The sequence below is a fragment of the Oncorhynchus tshawytscha genome, linkage group LG14, assembly GCF_018296145.1.
Source record: "Oncorhynchus tshawytscha isolate Ot180627B linkage group LG14, Otsh_v2.0, whole genome shotgun sequence".
Lineage (NCBI taxonomy): Eukaryota > Metazoa > Chordata > Actinopteri > Salmoniformes > Salmonidae > Oncorhynchus > Oncorhynchus tshawytscha.
This window is the reverse complement of record NC_056442.1, coordinates 33283971-33303221: the sequence shown is the minus strand read 5'-3', so window position 1 is coordinate 33303221 and position 19251 is coordinate 33283971. Positions and strand designations below refer to the sequence as shown.

Sequence of the window (19251 nt, the reverse complement as noted above, 5' to 3'; positions counted from 1 at the left end):
GATGATGACCGTCAAACAGCCGATTAACGACATGACTATTCCCATGACCTGGATCCACTGGGAAACCATCTTGACTAAATAGTTCCTCTCACACACACACTGTCAACGGATTGTTCCTGACCTCACACACTCCAACCTGAGTACGGACAGATCCCGAGGAGTCCAGTTATTCCCAAAGAGTTCAAAGATGGTTCACACAAAAGAAAACAGTATTTTTAGAGTTGTGTTGTAGAAGGTAGTTTGTAATGTGTTAAGAACAGAGATATGATGCAGGTATGTGTTACTAAAATTCCCTGCTCTGCTCCCATTTGCTGAGAGATGTTTATACACAAACAGAACCCCAATAACCTCTAACAGTGCTGACCTAAGAGAAAAGAGCAGCTTCACGGTCATATAGCTACTTGACGCAAAAACAAAACAGCTATTCCTTCTGACTCACTACTATCTGACTGATATCAAAGAATGACTTGGAAACTGACTATGGAGATTTAACAAGAAGGCTATAAAGAAAGAGTTGGGTTATTAGGAAATGTGTTATTTGGAGGTGTTTAAAACTATCGTTTTTTTATGACTGCACACTGATGTACACTCCTATCAGGACACAATGTTTTCACTGAGACTGCCAAAATACAAAATGAAGTGGGGTGTAGTTAGCAGTGATGGGGACCATGTAACTGAATGTTGTTTTTACTTCTTATGATGATGTTCTATGTTTCTATTCCTATAGGGGGCATCATTGGACAATGAAGGTTTCTCAAGATGCTATGGGAACTTCAAAGGTGAGTCATCCTACTCGAAATTCTAGTGTAGACTAAAGTAACAGTCCCATTCCAAAGGCAAAGCATTTCTCAACCTCAGGTCTTATCTAGCCATCAATCAGTTTTTTTCTTCCTCTTATGTTAAATGTACCAATTTTGGTGCTTGTTATCAAACTGGGCTACTGTAGGAAATGTTAGGCCTACATTTCAGCATGGCTAGAGGGTATATATGGTATATATTTAAAAGAGAATAGAGATGTTTACTCTTAAGGTGAAATTGTCTACTAAATAGAAGTCTAATCTATCTACTCTGTGATTTCTCAATGAAATAGTCTGTTTGACGGTTGGTGTGGGGTGTGGCTGAAGAGCTAAGAATAAGCATGACCGTGCTGAGGGATAAAGATTTGTTCATTTGATATATGATCAAAGATTGTTGCTCATGTTCAGTCAAAGAAAACATGAGATAGTGCATTTGAAGTTGAACAAAAATATTTATTTACAGTTTTATCACCATTGAAATTCACATTTTCTGAATCACACACATTTAAAAAATATATTTAGTCAAAATGTTGAATGAAATGTATGCATTCAATGCAAATGTTATGGAAAACCCATTCAGATCATTCTGAAATATTTTATACATGTTTTCAAATAATAGCTTTGGCTAGTTCTTATTCATTCTGTGTATTGTGAATATACGTCAGAAGGAGTATTAGCTGACAATGTCCATCCACACCCTTTTCTGGGTGCGTTACATGCCATCATGTCATTTCTTACTTATACAAGTGCCACTGTCTAGAAGTCTGTCTTTAATGAAATACATTGGAATTTTGTCATTTAGCAGTGGAAACAAGCTGTGATATCATACAAACATGATCGAACAATCACAAAATCACAATGTGAGACAGTAAGGATCACACTGCACAGCACCTGTATAAATATACATAGTCTCGTTCTGTCTTTTATAATCTCTCTTGCTTTTCTTTCTCTTCTTTCTCTCTCGGGCGTTTCTCCCACTCAAACATAGTCCCTGGGTGCTGTGGACCTGGCAGCTGAGTACTTAGTGGGGTAATTGTCCTCTTTAGGGGGACAGTTGGCACAGAGGAACCCTCCTCCCATGATCATGAGGGCCGCGGCCCCCCATCCGATGTAGAGCGCAGCCCCCAGCTCCATCTTCTGAGAGCTGATCAGCATGGGGTTGTAAAAGTCCCTGATGATGGTGTTGGCCGACCAGCAGACGGGGATGAGACACAGGATGCCAGCGATGATGAAAACTACACCCGAGCCCACGCCTATTCTGGATTTGGCCCTCTCATCCTCCACGCAGTTGGTGCACTTGCCCCCGGCCACGGCGAGCAGGATGCCCACCAGGCCCATCATGATAGAGATGATGATGAGAGCACGAGCGGCCTGGAGGTCCTGGGGTAGTGCCAGCATGGAGTCGTATACCTTACACTGCATCTGACCTGTACTCTGGACCACACAGTTCATCCAGATGCCTTGCCAAGTGGTTTGGGCTGTGATTATGTTCTCGCCGATGAAGGCTGTGACCTTCCATTGAGGAAGAGCACAGACCACGATGGCCCCGATCCAGCCAATGATGCCCAGGGCTGTGCCCAACATCTGAAACCCAGCAGATGCCATCTTTTCTTCTTCTATAAGTCCTGGAGGAGTCGATGAAGGAAATCTGCCAAAAATGAGTGTCTTCTTAGAAATCAATTGCTTGGTGTGTCTTGCTTGAAAAATATCCAAGTGTCACTGTTTAAGCCATACTGGGAGCATGTGCTTTTATACACCTGACTTGGGAGGGGCTAGGCACACAAACGTTCCAACACACCTTTGACACCTTGCTGCTTCTCCCTCAAGGCATATGTCATAATTCCGTTTGTTGTCTTCTCTTGTCAGTTAAATGGTATAAGTGGAACAGTCTCATTGTGACTCACCATTGTTCAAACAGTTTTAGCCAAACTAAAGAGGAACCGTGTGTGCCAACACCCTTAAAATATAAACTCAGTATCAGGGTATCAGTATTCTCTTCTCTCTTTGCCAGTTTCATGCTGACACTACACTCTGTGGAATGAAACTAATAGAAAAACATCTGTTCATGTCTGAGGAAATCTGTGAATAAGGATTTTCTACTTTTACATCAAACTCAAATATCAAAATTAGACAGGTATAATTATAATCTGACATTTACACAATTATATTGAAATGAGTTCCAACCTCTTTCCTCTTAATAAGAACAGAGCCCTTTAATTGCTCAAATGAAAGGGTTGGCTCTATATAGAACTGAAGATTATAGAGTTTTAACAAAATGTTATTTTACTTTGGCTATCTATTACTTGACATTCTCAGCTCTGGGACTCCCATCAGATCATATTGACTTGAAACAATGCCAGATTACACCAAGATATTCACTTATTTAGTTATGTGAAAAACCAATGTCTCATCCTACAGATCCCCCTTGAATACATAGGCCTACTGTAACTTATTATTTTCCTGCTTGACTTTACAATCCCTCACATAGAATATGTTAGAAGACTGCAACAACAGTAAATATGTAAGGTGCTCTTTGGTTTCCCAGGCTTGTGACATTGTCAAAAGAATGAAGACATGTTCCCTTTCCAAGAGATAATCTCTTTTCCCTTACAGAAACGGTACAAGTACTAAAACTAAAGTTTCATTTCAGCAGGGGTGTAGGGCTGCAGGAGCACAAGGAAGCAGCGCTCCCTCACTTTTTTCAATTTGAGAATACACGGAGCTAGTAAAAATATTTATTGAAAATTATTAAGTTGAATCAATTACTAGCCAGATCGCATAATGATGAATTAGTATTTTAAATAACATAGCCGAATATAGTAGCATAGAATTGTAGGCCTTTAACACCTCCTCATTTGTAGTGAGATTTTAGGATGGTTAGCTGAAGCTGAATAATCGCATTTCTTTTCTCATGCAGCCAAAACTCAACAGTGGATGCCACTAGGCAGGATGTACAGTATGCTTTGATTGAAACAAAATGCAAGAAAGACTAATTGTTTGTTAACACCCTCTGTTCTAATTCACTCACAAAACAGTAATTCAAGAAAATGTAAATGCATATTCCCATGAAACTGATTGAGAGCTTGCAGATGCAGCTTGGACATTTCACCGGTAAAATGTGAAAAATGATCATTCATGATTGACAGTGATGATGGCCTATTTTGAAATTAGGTAAGCCTAACTTGGTGTTTGAGGGTATAAAAAAATAAACATTTTCTTGTTTGTGGGCATAGGCAGACGTTGCATTTGGAGGATGCATTTTAGCATATTCTATAATATTCAATAGGCTACATCTGTCGGTACAAACGTTGATTTAGAAATGATGACGTAATTAAACATTTTGGGGGCGATCCCGCACCAAAAAAATAGTGTATTGAGTCAGTGAACGATTGTCCTGTTACTCTACTCATTCTCAAGAGAGAAAAAGTGAAGTCCCCTCCAGCCATGTCTGTTAAAGTATCAATCAACCAACCAATCAAATCATTCTTTATGTCACCTGAGCAGTTGATAGATTCACAGCTGGCAAGTCATTCAGTTCATCCACCATTTTGTAAAGAGGCAAGACAAAAAAAGAATACTTGAAAGCTGACCTTGCAAGGTGACGTCAGTCCTTGGGGGTTGGAGGACTATAGACAGTCGTTCTTCCGTTCGCCTGGAGGACGTGTCTGCTTGGACGGACGAGGAGTTTGACTGGTTAGTTCCGTGGACGGGTCTGTCTTCAACGTGCCACAAACAACACCAAGGTGATCACAGTTGTCAGACTGTAAAGAGAATGGGGGGGAGAAAGAGAGAGAGAGAGAGAGAGAGATACAGATTGTTTCCATATATGAAAGAGGCCACTGTTAGCGAGCTAAAATGACCTTTAGGAACAATGCCTCTATTTTACCCAGGCAGGTAGCACGTTAAAGATACCCTGGCATGGAGCAACCCAAGGAGATTGAGTACCACACTCAGGTACTACGCATTGAGGAGGAGAGATTGTTTTGAAGTGTATCGCCTTCAAACTGAGATTATACTCCCAGCACTGGGAATCAGATAGGCCTCAGAGGGTCCACTATTTTAGGATCAGGAGTCCTACACCAGATCATGTAGTAAACATGTAGTCAAACACTCAAACATCAGCTGTACTGCTTCAAACAGCATACATCTGGTTCTATGGTGTAATGTTGATCTCATTGTTGTGGAACTCCTAATAAAGAGGCAGCTGAAACAGGATAGTAGTGTTTCCAGACATTGTTATTGTTGTTCTGGGTGTGACAAATAAAGGCTTGTTGAGACACATGCAGTTAAAATAATGGGCACACACTATTCCCAGGATCACATGATGTTGGTCACAAAGACACAAAAACAACTACTACTCTTGTCTAAACCAGGTTTGTTCAATGTCGGTCCTGGATGGCCAAAACACTTCTGGTTTCATCCTCTCCTTCTAATAAGAGACTAGTTAAGACTTGGGACACCAGGTGAGAGCAATTAACTACCAAAACAGAACTATTTCGGCCCTCCAGAACCGGAATTTAACAGCCCTGGTCTAACCTGTACCTTTAGTACCTTTCACACCACAGAAAGTGCCGAAAATGTGCTTGAAATTAAACTCATTTTGGCATGTGAAAATAGTTTTTGAGCTAAATTCCAGCTGATTTTACAGTAGAAAAAGTAGAAAATTGTCACTGTGAATGAAACAGTTTGGCACTAAAGCTAAGTTATTTCACATAACAGGTAGTTCAATCCATCTGTGCGTAAGTCTTGGGGGTAATACATGACAAGTGTCAACAGGAACAGAGGGCAGCCCGGGGCCTCATACCTGGGCCTCACACACTCTAACGGATGCTGGCTTTGGATTATAAAAGTACAACCGAGTAAACTGGCTGGGTCACTATGGCTGTGTTTACACAGGCAGCCCAATTCTGATATTTTTTCCCACAAATTGGTATTTTGACCAATCACATCAGATCTTTTCACATCAGATATTTTTCAGAATTGATCTGATTGGTCAAAAGACCAATTATAAAAAGATCAGACTTCGGCTGCCTGTGTAAACACAACCTAAGTGTAGTGCTCATAGAACTATAACTCCTGGGGTTGGATAGTCAAACATCGTTACTGTACCTTTTTGAATGAGTGATTCAGAGATCAAGGCTTATTTTATATAATACTAGGTGGTATCACCCAACCACACATTTTATAATTCTTAAAAGTGTGAAATAGCTTATATAGAGGCTCACAAGTACTATGTTTAGATATTGTTATTGTTGTGGGTGTGAACTAAAGGTTAGAAGGCATGTTGCACCCCCCTGATGCTACTATGGGAGAATTTGGTATCAGTATAATGGTTGATAAAACTGGGATGTGTGATTTTCTCCTACAAATACGGATATCTGTGTGTGTATCTGTGTGGGTGGTTGGGCAGGAGTTAGGGGTAGGTTGTTGTGTGTTATCTATGTTGTATTATTCCGTGTCCAAGAGTCATGCTCAAGGGGACGGAGTCACAGTTTCAGTGGATTAACAAAGCATGCAACAAAGATCTCACGTCACCTAGAAACCATTAGAAGCACGGGACATTCAATGACTCATGTGGTTCTGGATTGACATGCATCATAACATGCATCATGAAATGTAAATTAAATCAAAGGGGATTCAGGTGTAATAAGAGTTGTTATAATACTTTATTTCTTATCATGAGAATCTTTACCATTCTCAGAAGATTTAGGTGACTATCCTCCAGACACAGTCAACTCACAAGTTCCTTTAAACTCACATGCTGAATGTATCCCCCTGTAATTTCATATTTTTTAATAAGGGATCCATTTAGAGGCAGTGATCACTTTTTTTCATTTTTTTTTTTTATGCTGAGAGATGTGCCGTAGTGTGGCACCAGAGACACCAACAGTTACAGCCTGGATTGTGCAATAGGTAGGGAGTGACAGGGAGAGAGAGGAATTCTGCCTCCAGGGATTTTCTGTTATTTATTTTCTGGAACCTTACCTTAACTGTGAATGTACTAGAGTACAGGAACGTCAGAGAAATACATTTCTCCTAAAGTTCTCTCTCTGTTTACTTTTGGTTGTTTCATTATTTCAGATACTAGAAGAAAAAGAGTCACCAAATAAAGTTTACAATTGAAGAATTTCCCTTCCCTTCCTACACTCCCGACATTCTTCAGCTGTCCCCATAGGAGAACCCTTTGAAGAACCCTTTCCACAGAGGGCTCTACTTGGAACCCAAAAGAGTTCTACCTAGAACCAACAAGAATGATCCTATAGGGACAGCCAGAGAACCCTTTTGGAACCCTGTTTTCTAACAGTGTACCTTCCACTCTCCCTTCCTCCCGCTCGTAGTTACCTGTTCCCAGAAGGCGAGTCTCTACTTAAGCAATAAGGCCAGAGGAGGTGTGGTACATGGCCAATATACCACGGCCAAGAGCTGTTCTAATGCATGACGCAACGCGGAGTGCCTGGACACAGCCCTTAGCTGTGGTATATTGGCCATATATCACAAACCCCCTAGGTGCCTTATTGGTCACCAACGTAATTAGAACAGTAAAAATACATGTTTTGTCATACACATGGTATACATTCTGATATACCACGGCTGTCAGCCAATCAGCATTCAGGGCTCGAACCATCCAGTTTATAATTGTTAGTTATTAATGTAAGGCAGGCAGCTGCCTGGTGTGTATAGTGTAGTGTATCTATACATGGGCAGGAGGTAGTGACGAGCTAGCCAGGCACCTGTAACCCTGGAAACTGGTCTAACCTGCTCCCGTTCCCATGGCAGGTGAACAACTGGGAAGTGTTTGTGCTTGTTCTCTTTCCAGGGTGAACTCTTACCAAATACCTGCTTCAAACCTGATGACTCCCTAAATTATACCAATAGTAAACATTTAATTTCCACAGAAATAAATGTGTTGGTTAGTCGCACCTAAATGGTCAGAAAATAACTTGTATCCTAGAGTACCGGATCTCAAACAACTGCATAGTCATAGTCAACAGCTAACTTCCTCCACCACATGGTGTCTCCTTCAGTTGCAGTCTGTTAGGGTAGGTTGCACCAACATGGATTAACTCCTAAACTGGGTAAAATCAAGGTTTATCTATGAATCTTGTTGCACCAAATGTTTAACCTAGTTCTAAATTAGGTTTCTAACAGTGTACCTTCCACTCTCCCTTTAAGTTATTTTCTGACCATTTAGGTGCGACTAACCAACACATTTATTTCTGTTGAAATTAAATGTTTACTATTGGTATAATTTATGGAGTCATCAGGTTTGAAGCAGGTATTTGGTAAGAGTTCTCACTGGAAAGGGAACAAACACAAACACTTCCCAGTTGTTCACCTGCCATGGGAACGGGAGCAGGTTAGACCAGTTTCCAGGAGGTAGTTTGTGTTCGGGTTCTGTCTGTGGGGAGCCTTCTCTAGGTGTTCCTGGACACGTTTTTTTGTATTGTAATATGGGTCTAGGATTATAGCCAGTCTCCCTAACGCTACCACAGACTGGTACAAGGCTGCTGCCAATTGTTAGGAAAATAGGCATTTTGCAACAACGAAACTATGCATTTCTGATTCATTTTGAGTCACAAAGCTGCTCACACATATTTTGTTTGCGAATATTATAGTAACTACAGTAACAGGAGCTAATATATACAACATAATTATGTTGAACTTAATCATAGCTTCAGTTTTCATGACAAGGCTTGTGTTATTGAGGCTTATCCTCACACAGCACTGAAGTCTTCAGTAAACAGAGATCAATTGTCTCTTTTTACCCCTCAGTTCCCCTTCGTATTAGGAAGTAACCACTGAGATCTTTGAATGTTTAGTTGACACTTTTTAAGTTATTTTTGTAGTTTGCATTTAACACCACATTTAATGAGCTTTATACAATGTGCTGGAGGCAAAACTGCAATAGGGTCAACCTGAGATCCGGTGTAAACCAGATCCTCTTTGGACCATTTCGACAGACAGACAGCTATTCAGTAAGACACTCACGGCATGATAATGTTCAGTACAGTTTAACTGTACCAGTACTTCACGTTGCTCCCTCTGGCTGTAAAAACATTATACACACCCATAAACAACTCTGGCTGCAACCTCCCCGTTCTGATCTGAATAGGACATTCTGCATCTCACAAAAAACAGAGAGTTCATAAGGTATTTGGTAATTCGGTGATGATTCAGTGATGATAATGTTCTAGCCTTCCAACAACCTGTTGTGGAGATCATCCAAGTGAGATGGTATGTGTTCTTGGGTGTTGATTTCACTATCAGGTGGGTGGTATGAGAAAGCAATGACCCCTGCTTTGACCTATGACCCCAATGATGACCCCTGTTAGTGAGACAAGGTCCTATAATGGGCTATAGATCACATAGAGCTGCCCAGCCAACCCTAACAACCCTACCAGGAAAGGACAGTTGTTTGTCTGATAAGTGAAGTGTACAGAACCACCCTTTATCATTTTATTTACATCCAGAGGACATCCATTACAACTTGAGTGAGCACGCTAACAAACAAGGGCAAACGATGATAGGGCTACTAGAGTTTTTCCTGTTCAGGTCACATGTTTTTTTATGGTTTAAGACAAACTTTATTGAACAAAACATGCACATGTTCAGAGACACATGTTCAGTGCCAGGCCTGTTCTGAACAGAGCAGTTTTACCCAAGAGGTATAATGTGTCTGTCTAAATGACTGAACAAAGCCTGTAATTTTCTCTCGTTTGCAGAGACGGTGATTCAGCGTTTGGTGTTATTTGAATGTAAACTGACTCCACCTTACAGTATTCTTAGCAGTATAACGAAAGGAATAATCGGTTTATCCCACTCTTCTTCTCTTTCCCCCTCTCTCGATATCTGACTACAGTATTTTCCAGGGCATTCTGAGCCAAGGAGATCTGATATCGTCTTTAGAGGGCTGTGCTCTGAGACACAGAGCACCTTCTATCCAGACCAGACCTGAGAGACCTAGGGATAGGGAGTGACTGCTGCAGCCCAACACCAGCCCAGAGAACCAAGGGACCCAGAAAGACAACAGCCCAGCACCAGGGTACAAGGGGAGACTACGACAGCCCAGAATCAGGGACAGACCACTGCCCCAGATCAAAGCACCAAGGACAAAGAGAGACGACAGCCACAGACCAGCACCAGAGCACCTAGGGACAGGGAGAGACTAGTTCCAGAGATGGCCTCGGCCGGCCTGGAGATCCTGGGTATGATCCTTTGTGTGTCAGGCTGGCTAGGGGTCATGGTGGCTTGTGGCCTGCCAATGTGGAGAGTAGCTGCCTACATTGGCCAGAACATCGTCATCTCTCAAGTGATCTGGGAGGGCCTGTGGATGAACTGTTCTGTCCAGAGCACGGGCCAGATGCACTGCAAAGTCCACGACTCCATGCTTGGACTCCCTGTGGACCTGCAGGCGGCCCGTGCCCTGGTCATTGTCTCTATGGTGCTGTGCATCATGGGCATCGGCCTGTCTGTAGCCGGGGCCAAGTGCACCAACTGCAGCTCAGACACAGGCAGCAAGCCTCGCATGGTGCTGGGGGCCGGAGTGACCTTCATCGTGGCGGGGCTGTTGCTGCTGACAGCCGTATCGTGGACGGCTAACACCATCGTCTTGGATTTCTATGACCCAATGATGGAGGAGACAGGGAAGAGGGAGTTTGGGAACTCACTGTATTTTGGATGGGCTGCCTCCTGTCTGCTTCTCCTAGGGGGAGCTCTGCTCTGCTGCTCCTGTCCCCTGAAAGCACCCCAGGGTGTTAGCGGGGCTGGGTCTGGACCCAACAGGGTGATGAACTACTCTGCGGTCAAATACCCCATGTCTGTCAATGGATATGTGAGGAGGGACTATGTGTGAGAGAGAGTGTGTTCAATGGCTTTAGTATAGAGACAGCCCCTTGAGACTGATGGGACTAGTGTTAGCGCCCCCCCTTTCCTGACTGGGTTAGCGAAGAATAAATGCAGTATGAACGATTGGCGATTAATGCTAGATTGTGTTTTACATATATGATTTCTGTAGAGTTGGAGACATGCATTTATAGACAATTCAAGTAAATGTAGATGGTAGGATTAGAGAAATATCTTATTCATGTTTTGCTGTTCGGAAATAGTTTTTGTACGAAATTTCACATGAATGTTACTCAGTGATGACGATGTAGATCATGAAAATGTTAAGTTGAAAATGTTTAGTTTAAAAAAATAAATAATAACATTTCCATTTAACCTTAAGTCATTTTTGCACACTCAGAATGTTCTTGCACATGGTGATACAAAATTAAGATAAGTTCACCTTTGATTTCATAATGTGAGGAATTCATGCATTGAGTTAACTAATGTTTGTATACAAGCAACTTCTTTTTCTTTGCTTAATTGGCTTATAGCAGGGCCATTCCCATCTGAAAGTAAGGTCTTATCACAGAGGATGTCACCACAGGAATGTTATGTGAGTGAGGAGAGGTAGTCTTGCCTACGTTTAAGGACAAATCTGGCTTAATAAGGTCAGGCTACCAACAGAACACTGAGACAGGACAGGACATCCCATCGAAGACACAGGGTCTAAAGAAATAGACCAAAATATGGGACAGGAATGCCTGCAGGTCCATATCACCTGAAATCTAGAAAACTCAGCCCCTCTACCCCGCACAATACGGTTTAGGATTTCAATGCAAATGTGAGTAGCAACATTGACCCTTTTGTTTCATTTGGGAGAGTGAAACTAAGCACGACAAAAAGCAGCCATTTTGATAAGGAGGAGTGTAGGTAACCCACACTGTAATCATAGGGTGAACCAATTTCTTTCACAATCCTCCCATTTATTAAAGATAAGACAATGGCTTTATTTACATTCTAGTCTTAGAACAAGATAAGGGAAACTACTTTTAAGACATTCTTATAGCATAGACTTAAAGTACTTCCTAGGGAAGTTTGAGTGTCGTACAAACAAACATAGCCTCCAATTGTGATAGTCAATCTGTTCACTTGTGGAGTATAAGTACTCATCTATAACCAAGTAAAGTGCCTGTGTGTGGAACATCTTGTGCTGATAGACACGTTTCTAACTTTGATCCCTAAATCTGTCAGCCAATCAAAGACAAAAGATAACGGATTCTCACTTTTTGTCATCAATCTTCAATGGCAGTCAGAAACAAGATATCATTTACTATGAAATTCAGGCTTGTCTGTTTCCTGAATCATGGCAGTGGGAAAGAATGAGCAAATGCAGATTTGCATTAATTCATTGTGCAACTTCATCTCCAAAAATGATGTTATCTGGTACCAGAGAGAGCATTCATTGGCTCCTGACCCAAGTCAGTTCATTTTGAAAGAAACGGATCCAAGAAAGAGCCCTGCTGCTGGGGTTGGAAACCAGATGAAACAATATTAAGCAACTTTTTCTATAGGTCAATGGAAGTTTGTTTAAAAATATATTGATTATTAAAATCAATGCAATTCATCTTATGCCTTCATCAGGGTATTTGGGTTGGAAACTAGCCAATAGTGCTTGTATACAGTAGGCTGCCACAGATGTTCCTAGGCAGCTCTCTCTCAGGGTTAGCAGTAAGACACAGACTACTTATTATCACTACTTATTTTGACCTGAAAATAACTGTACACTGGTAGACACTTGTTGAATGAACACATTTGTAAATGTTATTCCCAATTCCTCCACGTGTAACTATTAACTTGTCTATTCTTAACCTGTTCGTTATCCTTTAACTATTTAGTATTGGTACTTTGGCCATTTATTGACCTTCCCCCTCAGCCCAAACAGTGGGGGAACAACCATGGCCCAACCATTCAATCATTAATCTGTGCAGCCAAGCCGTTCACATGGGGTTTGTTGAGAAGAAAGAAAAGAAAAAACATTTGAAAACCTCCTTGGCCAATGCCCATGAGACTCTACCTTCTGTTTGTGGAGTGCTATAAAGATAGCTCTGAGTATACAGACGGTGGGAATTCCAGAGCAGAACCCAGACAGTGAAACCCCTTTGTGTGTGAAGTTGAGACAGTTAAGAGAGTGAAGACACATGTAGACTTACTTACAAAGGAAGGTAAAACAACAAAATGGCTGTGTTGGGACTAGAGATCTTGGGAGTGACCCTGGCTGTCCTGGGTTGGATATTAAGCATCGTGTCCTGCGCCATGCCCATGTGGAGGGTGTCCGCTTTCATCGGGGTCAACATCATCACAGCTCAGACCATGTGGGAGGGCATCTGGATGACCTGTATGGTGCAGAGCACGGGCCAAATGCAGTGTAAGGGCTACGACTCCATGCTAGCCCTCAGCTCCGACCTGCAGGCAGCCCGAGCCCTCACAATCATCTCTATAGTTGTGGGCATCACGGGGGTGCTGGTGGCCGTGGTGGGGGCTAAGTGTACCAACTGTGTTGAGGACGAGACGGCCAAGGCCCAGGTGATGATCGCAGCGGTGGTGGCCTTCATCGTAGCATCCCTGACCCAGCTGATCCCTGTGTCCTGGTCAGCCAACAGAATCATCATGGATGTCTATAGTCCCATCACTCCTGAGGCTCTGAAAAGGGAGATTGGAGGGGCTCTCTACCTGGGCGGGGCAGCAGCCGCATTACTCCTCATCGGGGGGGATCCTGTGCTGTAGTTGCCCCCACAGCCTGAGAAGAGGTATTCAGGGCCACCCTCACGGATGGTGTACTCCCCAATCAGGTCTGTGGCCCCCAGCGGCTATGACAAAAGAGACTATGTTTGAACTGACCTGCGTATCTGGCAGCAGCTTTCTGCTCACGTTTTTCCCACAGTCGATGAAGGACATCTGATACCAACTTTGAATTCCAGAACATATCAAATGGGGGTGATTTCTACTGAAACTATTTTGTTATATGTTTTGACATGAAGAAAATACTGCTTTTTAGTGGATCATTTTTGATGGTGCTCTGTTGAAGAGAAACAACATCAAACTGGACTTGATGGACTTGCATTTCATACTGTATGTCTATTTAAAACATACATAGGTGTTGTAAATATTGTTTTGGAATCTTACTATTTGAAAGGAGTTTAATTAAAACCATCTGCATTGTTAGATTTTATATTCTATAGACTGAATTAATAACAGCTTATCTTGTGCACATGTTGGATAACAATGTGCCAAATTCTGACAGTTTAGCATCTTTCGTTAAGTGTGAAAATATGAATGATTTTGATGTTTAAAGTGTGTCAATTTCACAATAAAAACTGTTTCATAATACTTGCATTTTTTCTTAAAATATTTTAATATGATGACAGAAAAATACATTGTTGCAATAAGTTACTTTATACAGTACATTTAATTAACATTAGTAAATTCTTTGCTACATGAGAAGTGCCACTAAGTCCTGTGGTACTAGCTATGCAGTTTATAAGAAAAAATATGTTTGAATCTGCTGCCAAAAAAAGACGTAGGCTAAGGCTAACTGCCTCCGTGTCATTCATTCTGCCCAGATCAGGATATAACAGGCATTTTCCTTCACTGATCCTTGGGTATCTATGGTAATGATGTGTTGAGTTGGATTGTCTTTCATAGCTGCTATCTACCTGGCTGACTCTCATATCTGTTGGCCCTTAGATAACAAGAAGCCTTGCTTTGTCAGCCCCCCACTATTCAGCCATTCCAAAATGGCCCCCAGAACAATGGGTCCGTTTCATAGCACGATGGAGGTCAGAGTGAGTTATCAACACTGGGTCATGAAATGTTGGGGGGAAAGACTATTATCCCAGTTTCTGGGGCATAATTAGGCATAAACCACCACCCATAATTAGACACTCCAGTTGTAAGGAATTCAAGGGCACTGGAGTCAGTGACAGACAGACATGGCCGTTAGACCACATCAAATAGAGTGAACAAGATAGCTTATTGCAAAGGAACTGAGGTCAGGCATTCTTCTTTTACAAGCTGCTTCAAATAATGTTGTGAGAGAGTGATTGCTCTGAGGAGACTAGATTAGGGCTAATCTATTAATGAGTAAAGGGCAATTCCACCACTCTTCAACCTCATTTTCATTATGTCCAGCACATTATGTAAAAACGGCGCATTTATTTAAAAGGTTAATCGGTTCTAATCGGTTTTAAAAACATTGATTTCCAAACACTATGAGATTCTCAGTGATGTGGGGAGCAAAATAATACCCTCCCTCTGGCTAGAAAACTCCTTGCAGGTTTTGAAAATCACTATTGTTTTTTAAACTTTTAATCCCACACTGTGATGTCACAGATAAGCATTTTTGGGGGGGATCTTCCAGGGCTCCTCCCTTCAGCTGATCTGGGATATAAAGGATACCAGAACACCACACATCACACACTCACAGGTACTCAGGCTAAATCAATTGGTGTTATTGTCTCTGGCTCTGTCTGGTCTCCTTCTTTCTCACAGATCCTCTGTCAGATCCTCTCAGGTCTCTCAGGTGTGACGGAACACGGAGCACTGAACGGAACACAGAAGGAGCTCCAGCAACAACAGAATTACCACCATGTCTGCAGGGTTGGAGTTAGTGGGGATCGCTCTATGCGTATTAGGATGGATCATTGCCATCGTGTCCTGCACCCTGCCCATGTGGCGAGTAACGGCCTTCATCGGCAGCAACATCGTCACGGCTCAGATCATCTGGGAGGGTCTGTGGATGACCTGTGTGGTCCAGAGCACAGGCCAGATGCAGTGTAAGGTCTATGACTCCATGCTGGCTCTCTCCCAGGACCTCCAGGCCGCCAGGGCTCTCACAGTCATCTCCATCCTCCTGGCCATCCTGGCCGTGCTCATCGCCATCGCCGGCGCCAAGTGCACCAACTGCATCGAGGACGAGGCATCCAAAGCTAAAGTCATGATAATCTCTGGGGTGTTCTTCATCGTGTCAGGAGTCATGCAGCTGATCCCAGTGTCCTGGTCGGCCAACACTATCATCAGGGACTTTTACAACCCGCTGCTGACTGATGCACAGCGCAGAGAGCTAGGGGCAGCGCTCTACATTGGCTGGGGGGCCTCAGCCCTCATGATCCTCGGGGGAAGCCTCCTCTGCTACTCCTGTCCCCCTAGGAAGTACAAGCCCTCACAGATGGCATACTCTGCCCCAGGCTCTCCCCCAGGTGGGCCTGGGTTCCAGAGAAAAGACTATGTGTGATGGGACAATGGATGGGACAAGGACTATTTATGTAACAACCAAAAACGTTATTCTACACCTGTTTCTATTGGTGTGTCTAAGAAAGGGCTTCATGAATGAAGGAGACTCCATGATGAAGGGATGTGTTTTATCATTGTTTTGTTGGATTTGTCTATGTGTGTACAGTATTTGTCTCTGTATTATCTATTCTGAAAGGAAAGCATAGAAGTTCTGTCTGTGTCAGAAAACATTTGAGAAGGATCATGTACTTTCCATTTGGGTTTAGTGAGAACAAAGGAAATTAAGAATAAGATCAGTAGTTATTAAATGTTTTAATTATTAAAAAGTTTTAAGTGTTGAATTATTGGTGAGCTATGCATATTCATTGAAACTATATCAAGCTCCTTTAAAAACATTCACAAGCCTCATATAATTATTTACATAATGTTTGTACTTTAATGAATATTTGTCTCTAAGATGTTAGTCATTGAGTCCATTTATATATTAAATCACTAACACTGAATTATTTTCCTAGCTTCAGGCAACTACGCTACATCAAATAATACCTTGTAGAGGTATTAATATTAGTATTATATTAATATTATAAGGTATTAATAATACCTTCATTCATTATGTTCTCATTGACATTTCTCTATGTTATTGGCTCATATAAATGAGGCACTGCTTAGGCTTCAGAAACTAAGGAACACTGTTAAAAAGACAACATTTGACTGATGCTTTCACAAAAAGATAGAGATGGAAAGGTTTTTCTTTTACTGCATGAATACAGTAGAGTGTACAAAATCAGTATGTACACATCGTTTTTTAAGGAACTATGTTTCTTTTTATGTAGGATTTTTTTAAATGTTGGGAAATGTACATTTTTTCCCAAATAATTTGTGAGAGAGATGCATTTGTTTGATGGTGATGTTCTATCATCAGTGTTAAGGGTGTGATTGTGTGATGTACTCAACTGTTTGGACCCCAGCAAGAGTAGCGGCTGCCTAGGCAGCAGCTAATTGGGATCCAAATAAAATACTAAATACTACTAACATACAGAGTACTGTATCTGTACTGAATTCTGTCACATGAACTCCCGACAGATGACAGATGTATTAAACAGAGTGTGGCTAGCAGTGCACAGAGGGAATGGGGAACAGTTTGGGAGCAGACAAACTGAAGGCCTCAGTGTTTTGGGGCAATGAGGAGTAATGGGGGCATTGTGCACCTGTGTCCATAGAGAACAGTGCTAATGTGTGTGTTAGTCCTGCAGTGTTAACTGCACATCACCTGATTTTTAATAAAGGTAGTTGTTGTTTTATTAAGGTTTGCATCTCTACTGATTTAATTCAGAAAGCAATAATCAATTTAGTATATTTTCCTCTTGTTTTATTGAATTACCATCTGCACACAGAGGTTCACACTATCAACAATATATTTGTTGGACTTCAGCAGTTTTGTCATGTATTTTTTTACCTAATGAGAAGGTGGCGGATGCTGGGATAAGGATCAGTACATGTGCCAGTGTAAAGGTAGCCTGATATGCAATCCAAGAGGCCATGTTACCGGCCACCAATCAGCAACTTCACCACAACAGCTCTAAACAAGTACCAACAAGAGATCACCTCATAGGTGCAGGTGACAAATGTTATGTCAGCAGAGAAGGACAAAGAAGACTGAAATAAATAATGAAAAGGTATAATTATAATCAGTAGCAGCAGGCCTAGAGTACAGTATATGTCATCTTCAATTATTAAGGAAATAGACATTTGCAATTGTTTCTATAAGTATTTTCAAGTCTGTTTCCTGCATGCTGGCTGTGACTTTAAGACTTCCAGTCTCATGTTTAAAACACATCTTGTAGCACCTTACAAAAGCCTCTATTTGAAATATTGATTAGGATCTCATAGTAAATATGAGAGAGAAAAGTTCCTGGAGACTGGAGTCTCACCTTACCCGCACTTTATCAGCCAACTGTTGAGTCTCTTCCTCTACATATCAATATGACTCTAACAAAAGATCTATCAAATCATTTGACATGTAGCCACCATGACTGGATCCATTGATATTAACTACTGTACAGTTTCAGCTAGCATACAGTCCATTGTTCAGATTATTTCCTCCAAATAGGGGGATAAAATGTACATTAAAAAGCTAAGATATGAATAGAATAAGCATCTCTATGGTTATTGATGCATGGTGTTCATACATTTTTCAGTTGACTATTCAATTTACTTTTTCAACTGAGTCAAATGCAGCCTTTTGAAATTGCAACAAGCGCTCAACATTTCATACAGTTGAAAAACAAAACCACTGTATTTGTAATTTGCGTTGTTTTGGTTGGCTGACTGATGGTCCTACTAAATGAAAGTTAGGATAATGGGGTATAATTTATATTTCTAAGAGGGTTGGATATCTTGGAAGTGTGATGCCCAAAAGCTTCAGTTTCAACATATGTAGAGCTGGCGAGAGACTATTATTAGACTGACCATGTTCAGTGATGACTTTTCCTTTATAAGACAGGCAGTATAGTGTGTTTGAAGGGTGTTAATCGTTGATCCCACCTCAGGGTTATTTCAGCAGTATTACCATGGAGGAATGGAGATCTCTATGCCTCATAAAGTATATTTGGTTTGGGGGTTATACAGCAGTCAGTGCAACATATTACATTGAAAGGACTAAGGAAAGTAATGTTGACATGGTAAACAAAGCACAAGTCATAAAATTGGAGTTCAGAGGTGGCGAGAGACTAATATTAGACTGATCACGTTTAGTGGTACCTGCTGTGTTACATATGCAGTTTAGATGTCTCTCTCTCTCTCTCTCTCTGCTGGCTCTGGACAGCGAAACCCTGGCTGATCACATGACCGATACTGAGCTATGTGAAGGATGGAACAGAGAGAGAAGTTGCTAGTCTGCAGGAGTTGTCAGGGAAAAGGCCTTCCTTTATTCATCCACCATGAAAGGAACAACACACCCCCTTTCTACTCTGTCGGAACAAAAACGTAGACACTGCCGTTGGCTCACCTGCTCCCACAATAAAACATATGCTAAGATCTACAGTTTGGTTCCAATGGCTTGTTGCTTTGCAGATGAGGCACTATAGTTTTGGTGCAATAAACCAAGTGTGGCTAACAAAGTGACTGATCTGCGGAAGCTACTTCCAGCCATTTCTCAATATGTCTTCTTCCTCCATCTTCATCAGTAAATGGAAGATAAACAAACAACTAACAGCTAACAGCCAACAGATAATGATATCATGAAGCAGGTGAGCATAACATCTTTATCTAGGTCCGTCCACACACAGCCAATCATTCTAGATCTATTTTGTGGTGGTTTCACAAATGTCTTAAAGGTCCA

General features: G+C 41.6%; 4 protein-coding genes across 5 annotated transcripts in view; 2 read left to right on the top strand and 2 right to left on the bottom strand.

Moving 5' to 3' along the window:
• LOC112267057 (claudin-4) overlaps window positions 1–12945 on the bottom strand; it is a 44765-nt gene extending 31820 nt beyond the window's left edge. The window contains exons 1-2 of one of the 2 annotated variants that reach the window (XM_024445108.2): window positions 12837–12945; window positions 4388–4558 (exon numbers count right to left, since the gene is read on the bottom strand). The gene's annotated coding sequence lies outside the window, so the exon portion shown is untranslated. Of the gene's footprint in view, window positions 1–121; window positions 240–4387; window positions 4559–12836 lie in introns of those variants that run through there. The other variant, XM_024445109.2, reaches the window with a different exon arrangement.
• LOC112267060 (claudin-4) lies at window positions 1230–2545 on the bottom strand. The gene has a single exon (XM_024445111.2). It carries the CDS (start codon window positions 2400–2402, stop codon window positions 1776–1778), a length of 627 nt encoding a protein of 208 aa, XP_024300879.1. The 5' UTR covers window positions 2403–2545; the 3' UTR covers window positions 1230–1775.
• On the top strand, window positions 9773–10989 carry LOC112267062 (claudin-4-like). Its single transcript, XM_024445113.2, has one exon. It carries the CDS (start codon window positions 9976–9978, stop codon window positions 10648–10650), a length of 675 nt encoding a protein of 224 aa, XP_024300881.1. The 5' UTR covers window positions 9773–9975; the 3' UTR covers window positions 10651–10989.
• LOC112267053 (claudin-3) lies at window positions 12427–17216 on the top strand. The gene is made up of 2 exons (XM_024445106.2): window positions 12427–13334; window positions 15256–17216. Exons 1-2 carry the CDS (start codon window positions 12858–12860, stop codon window positions 15910–15912), a joined length of 1134 nt encoding a protein of 377 aa, XP_024300874.2. The 5' UTR covers window positions 12427–12857; the 3' UTR covers window positions 15913–17216.
• The last annotated feature ends 2035 nt before the right edge of the window (window positions 17217–19251 follow it).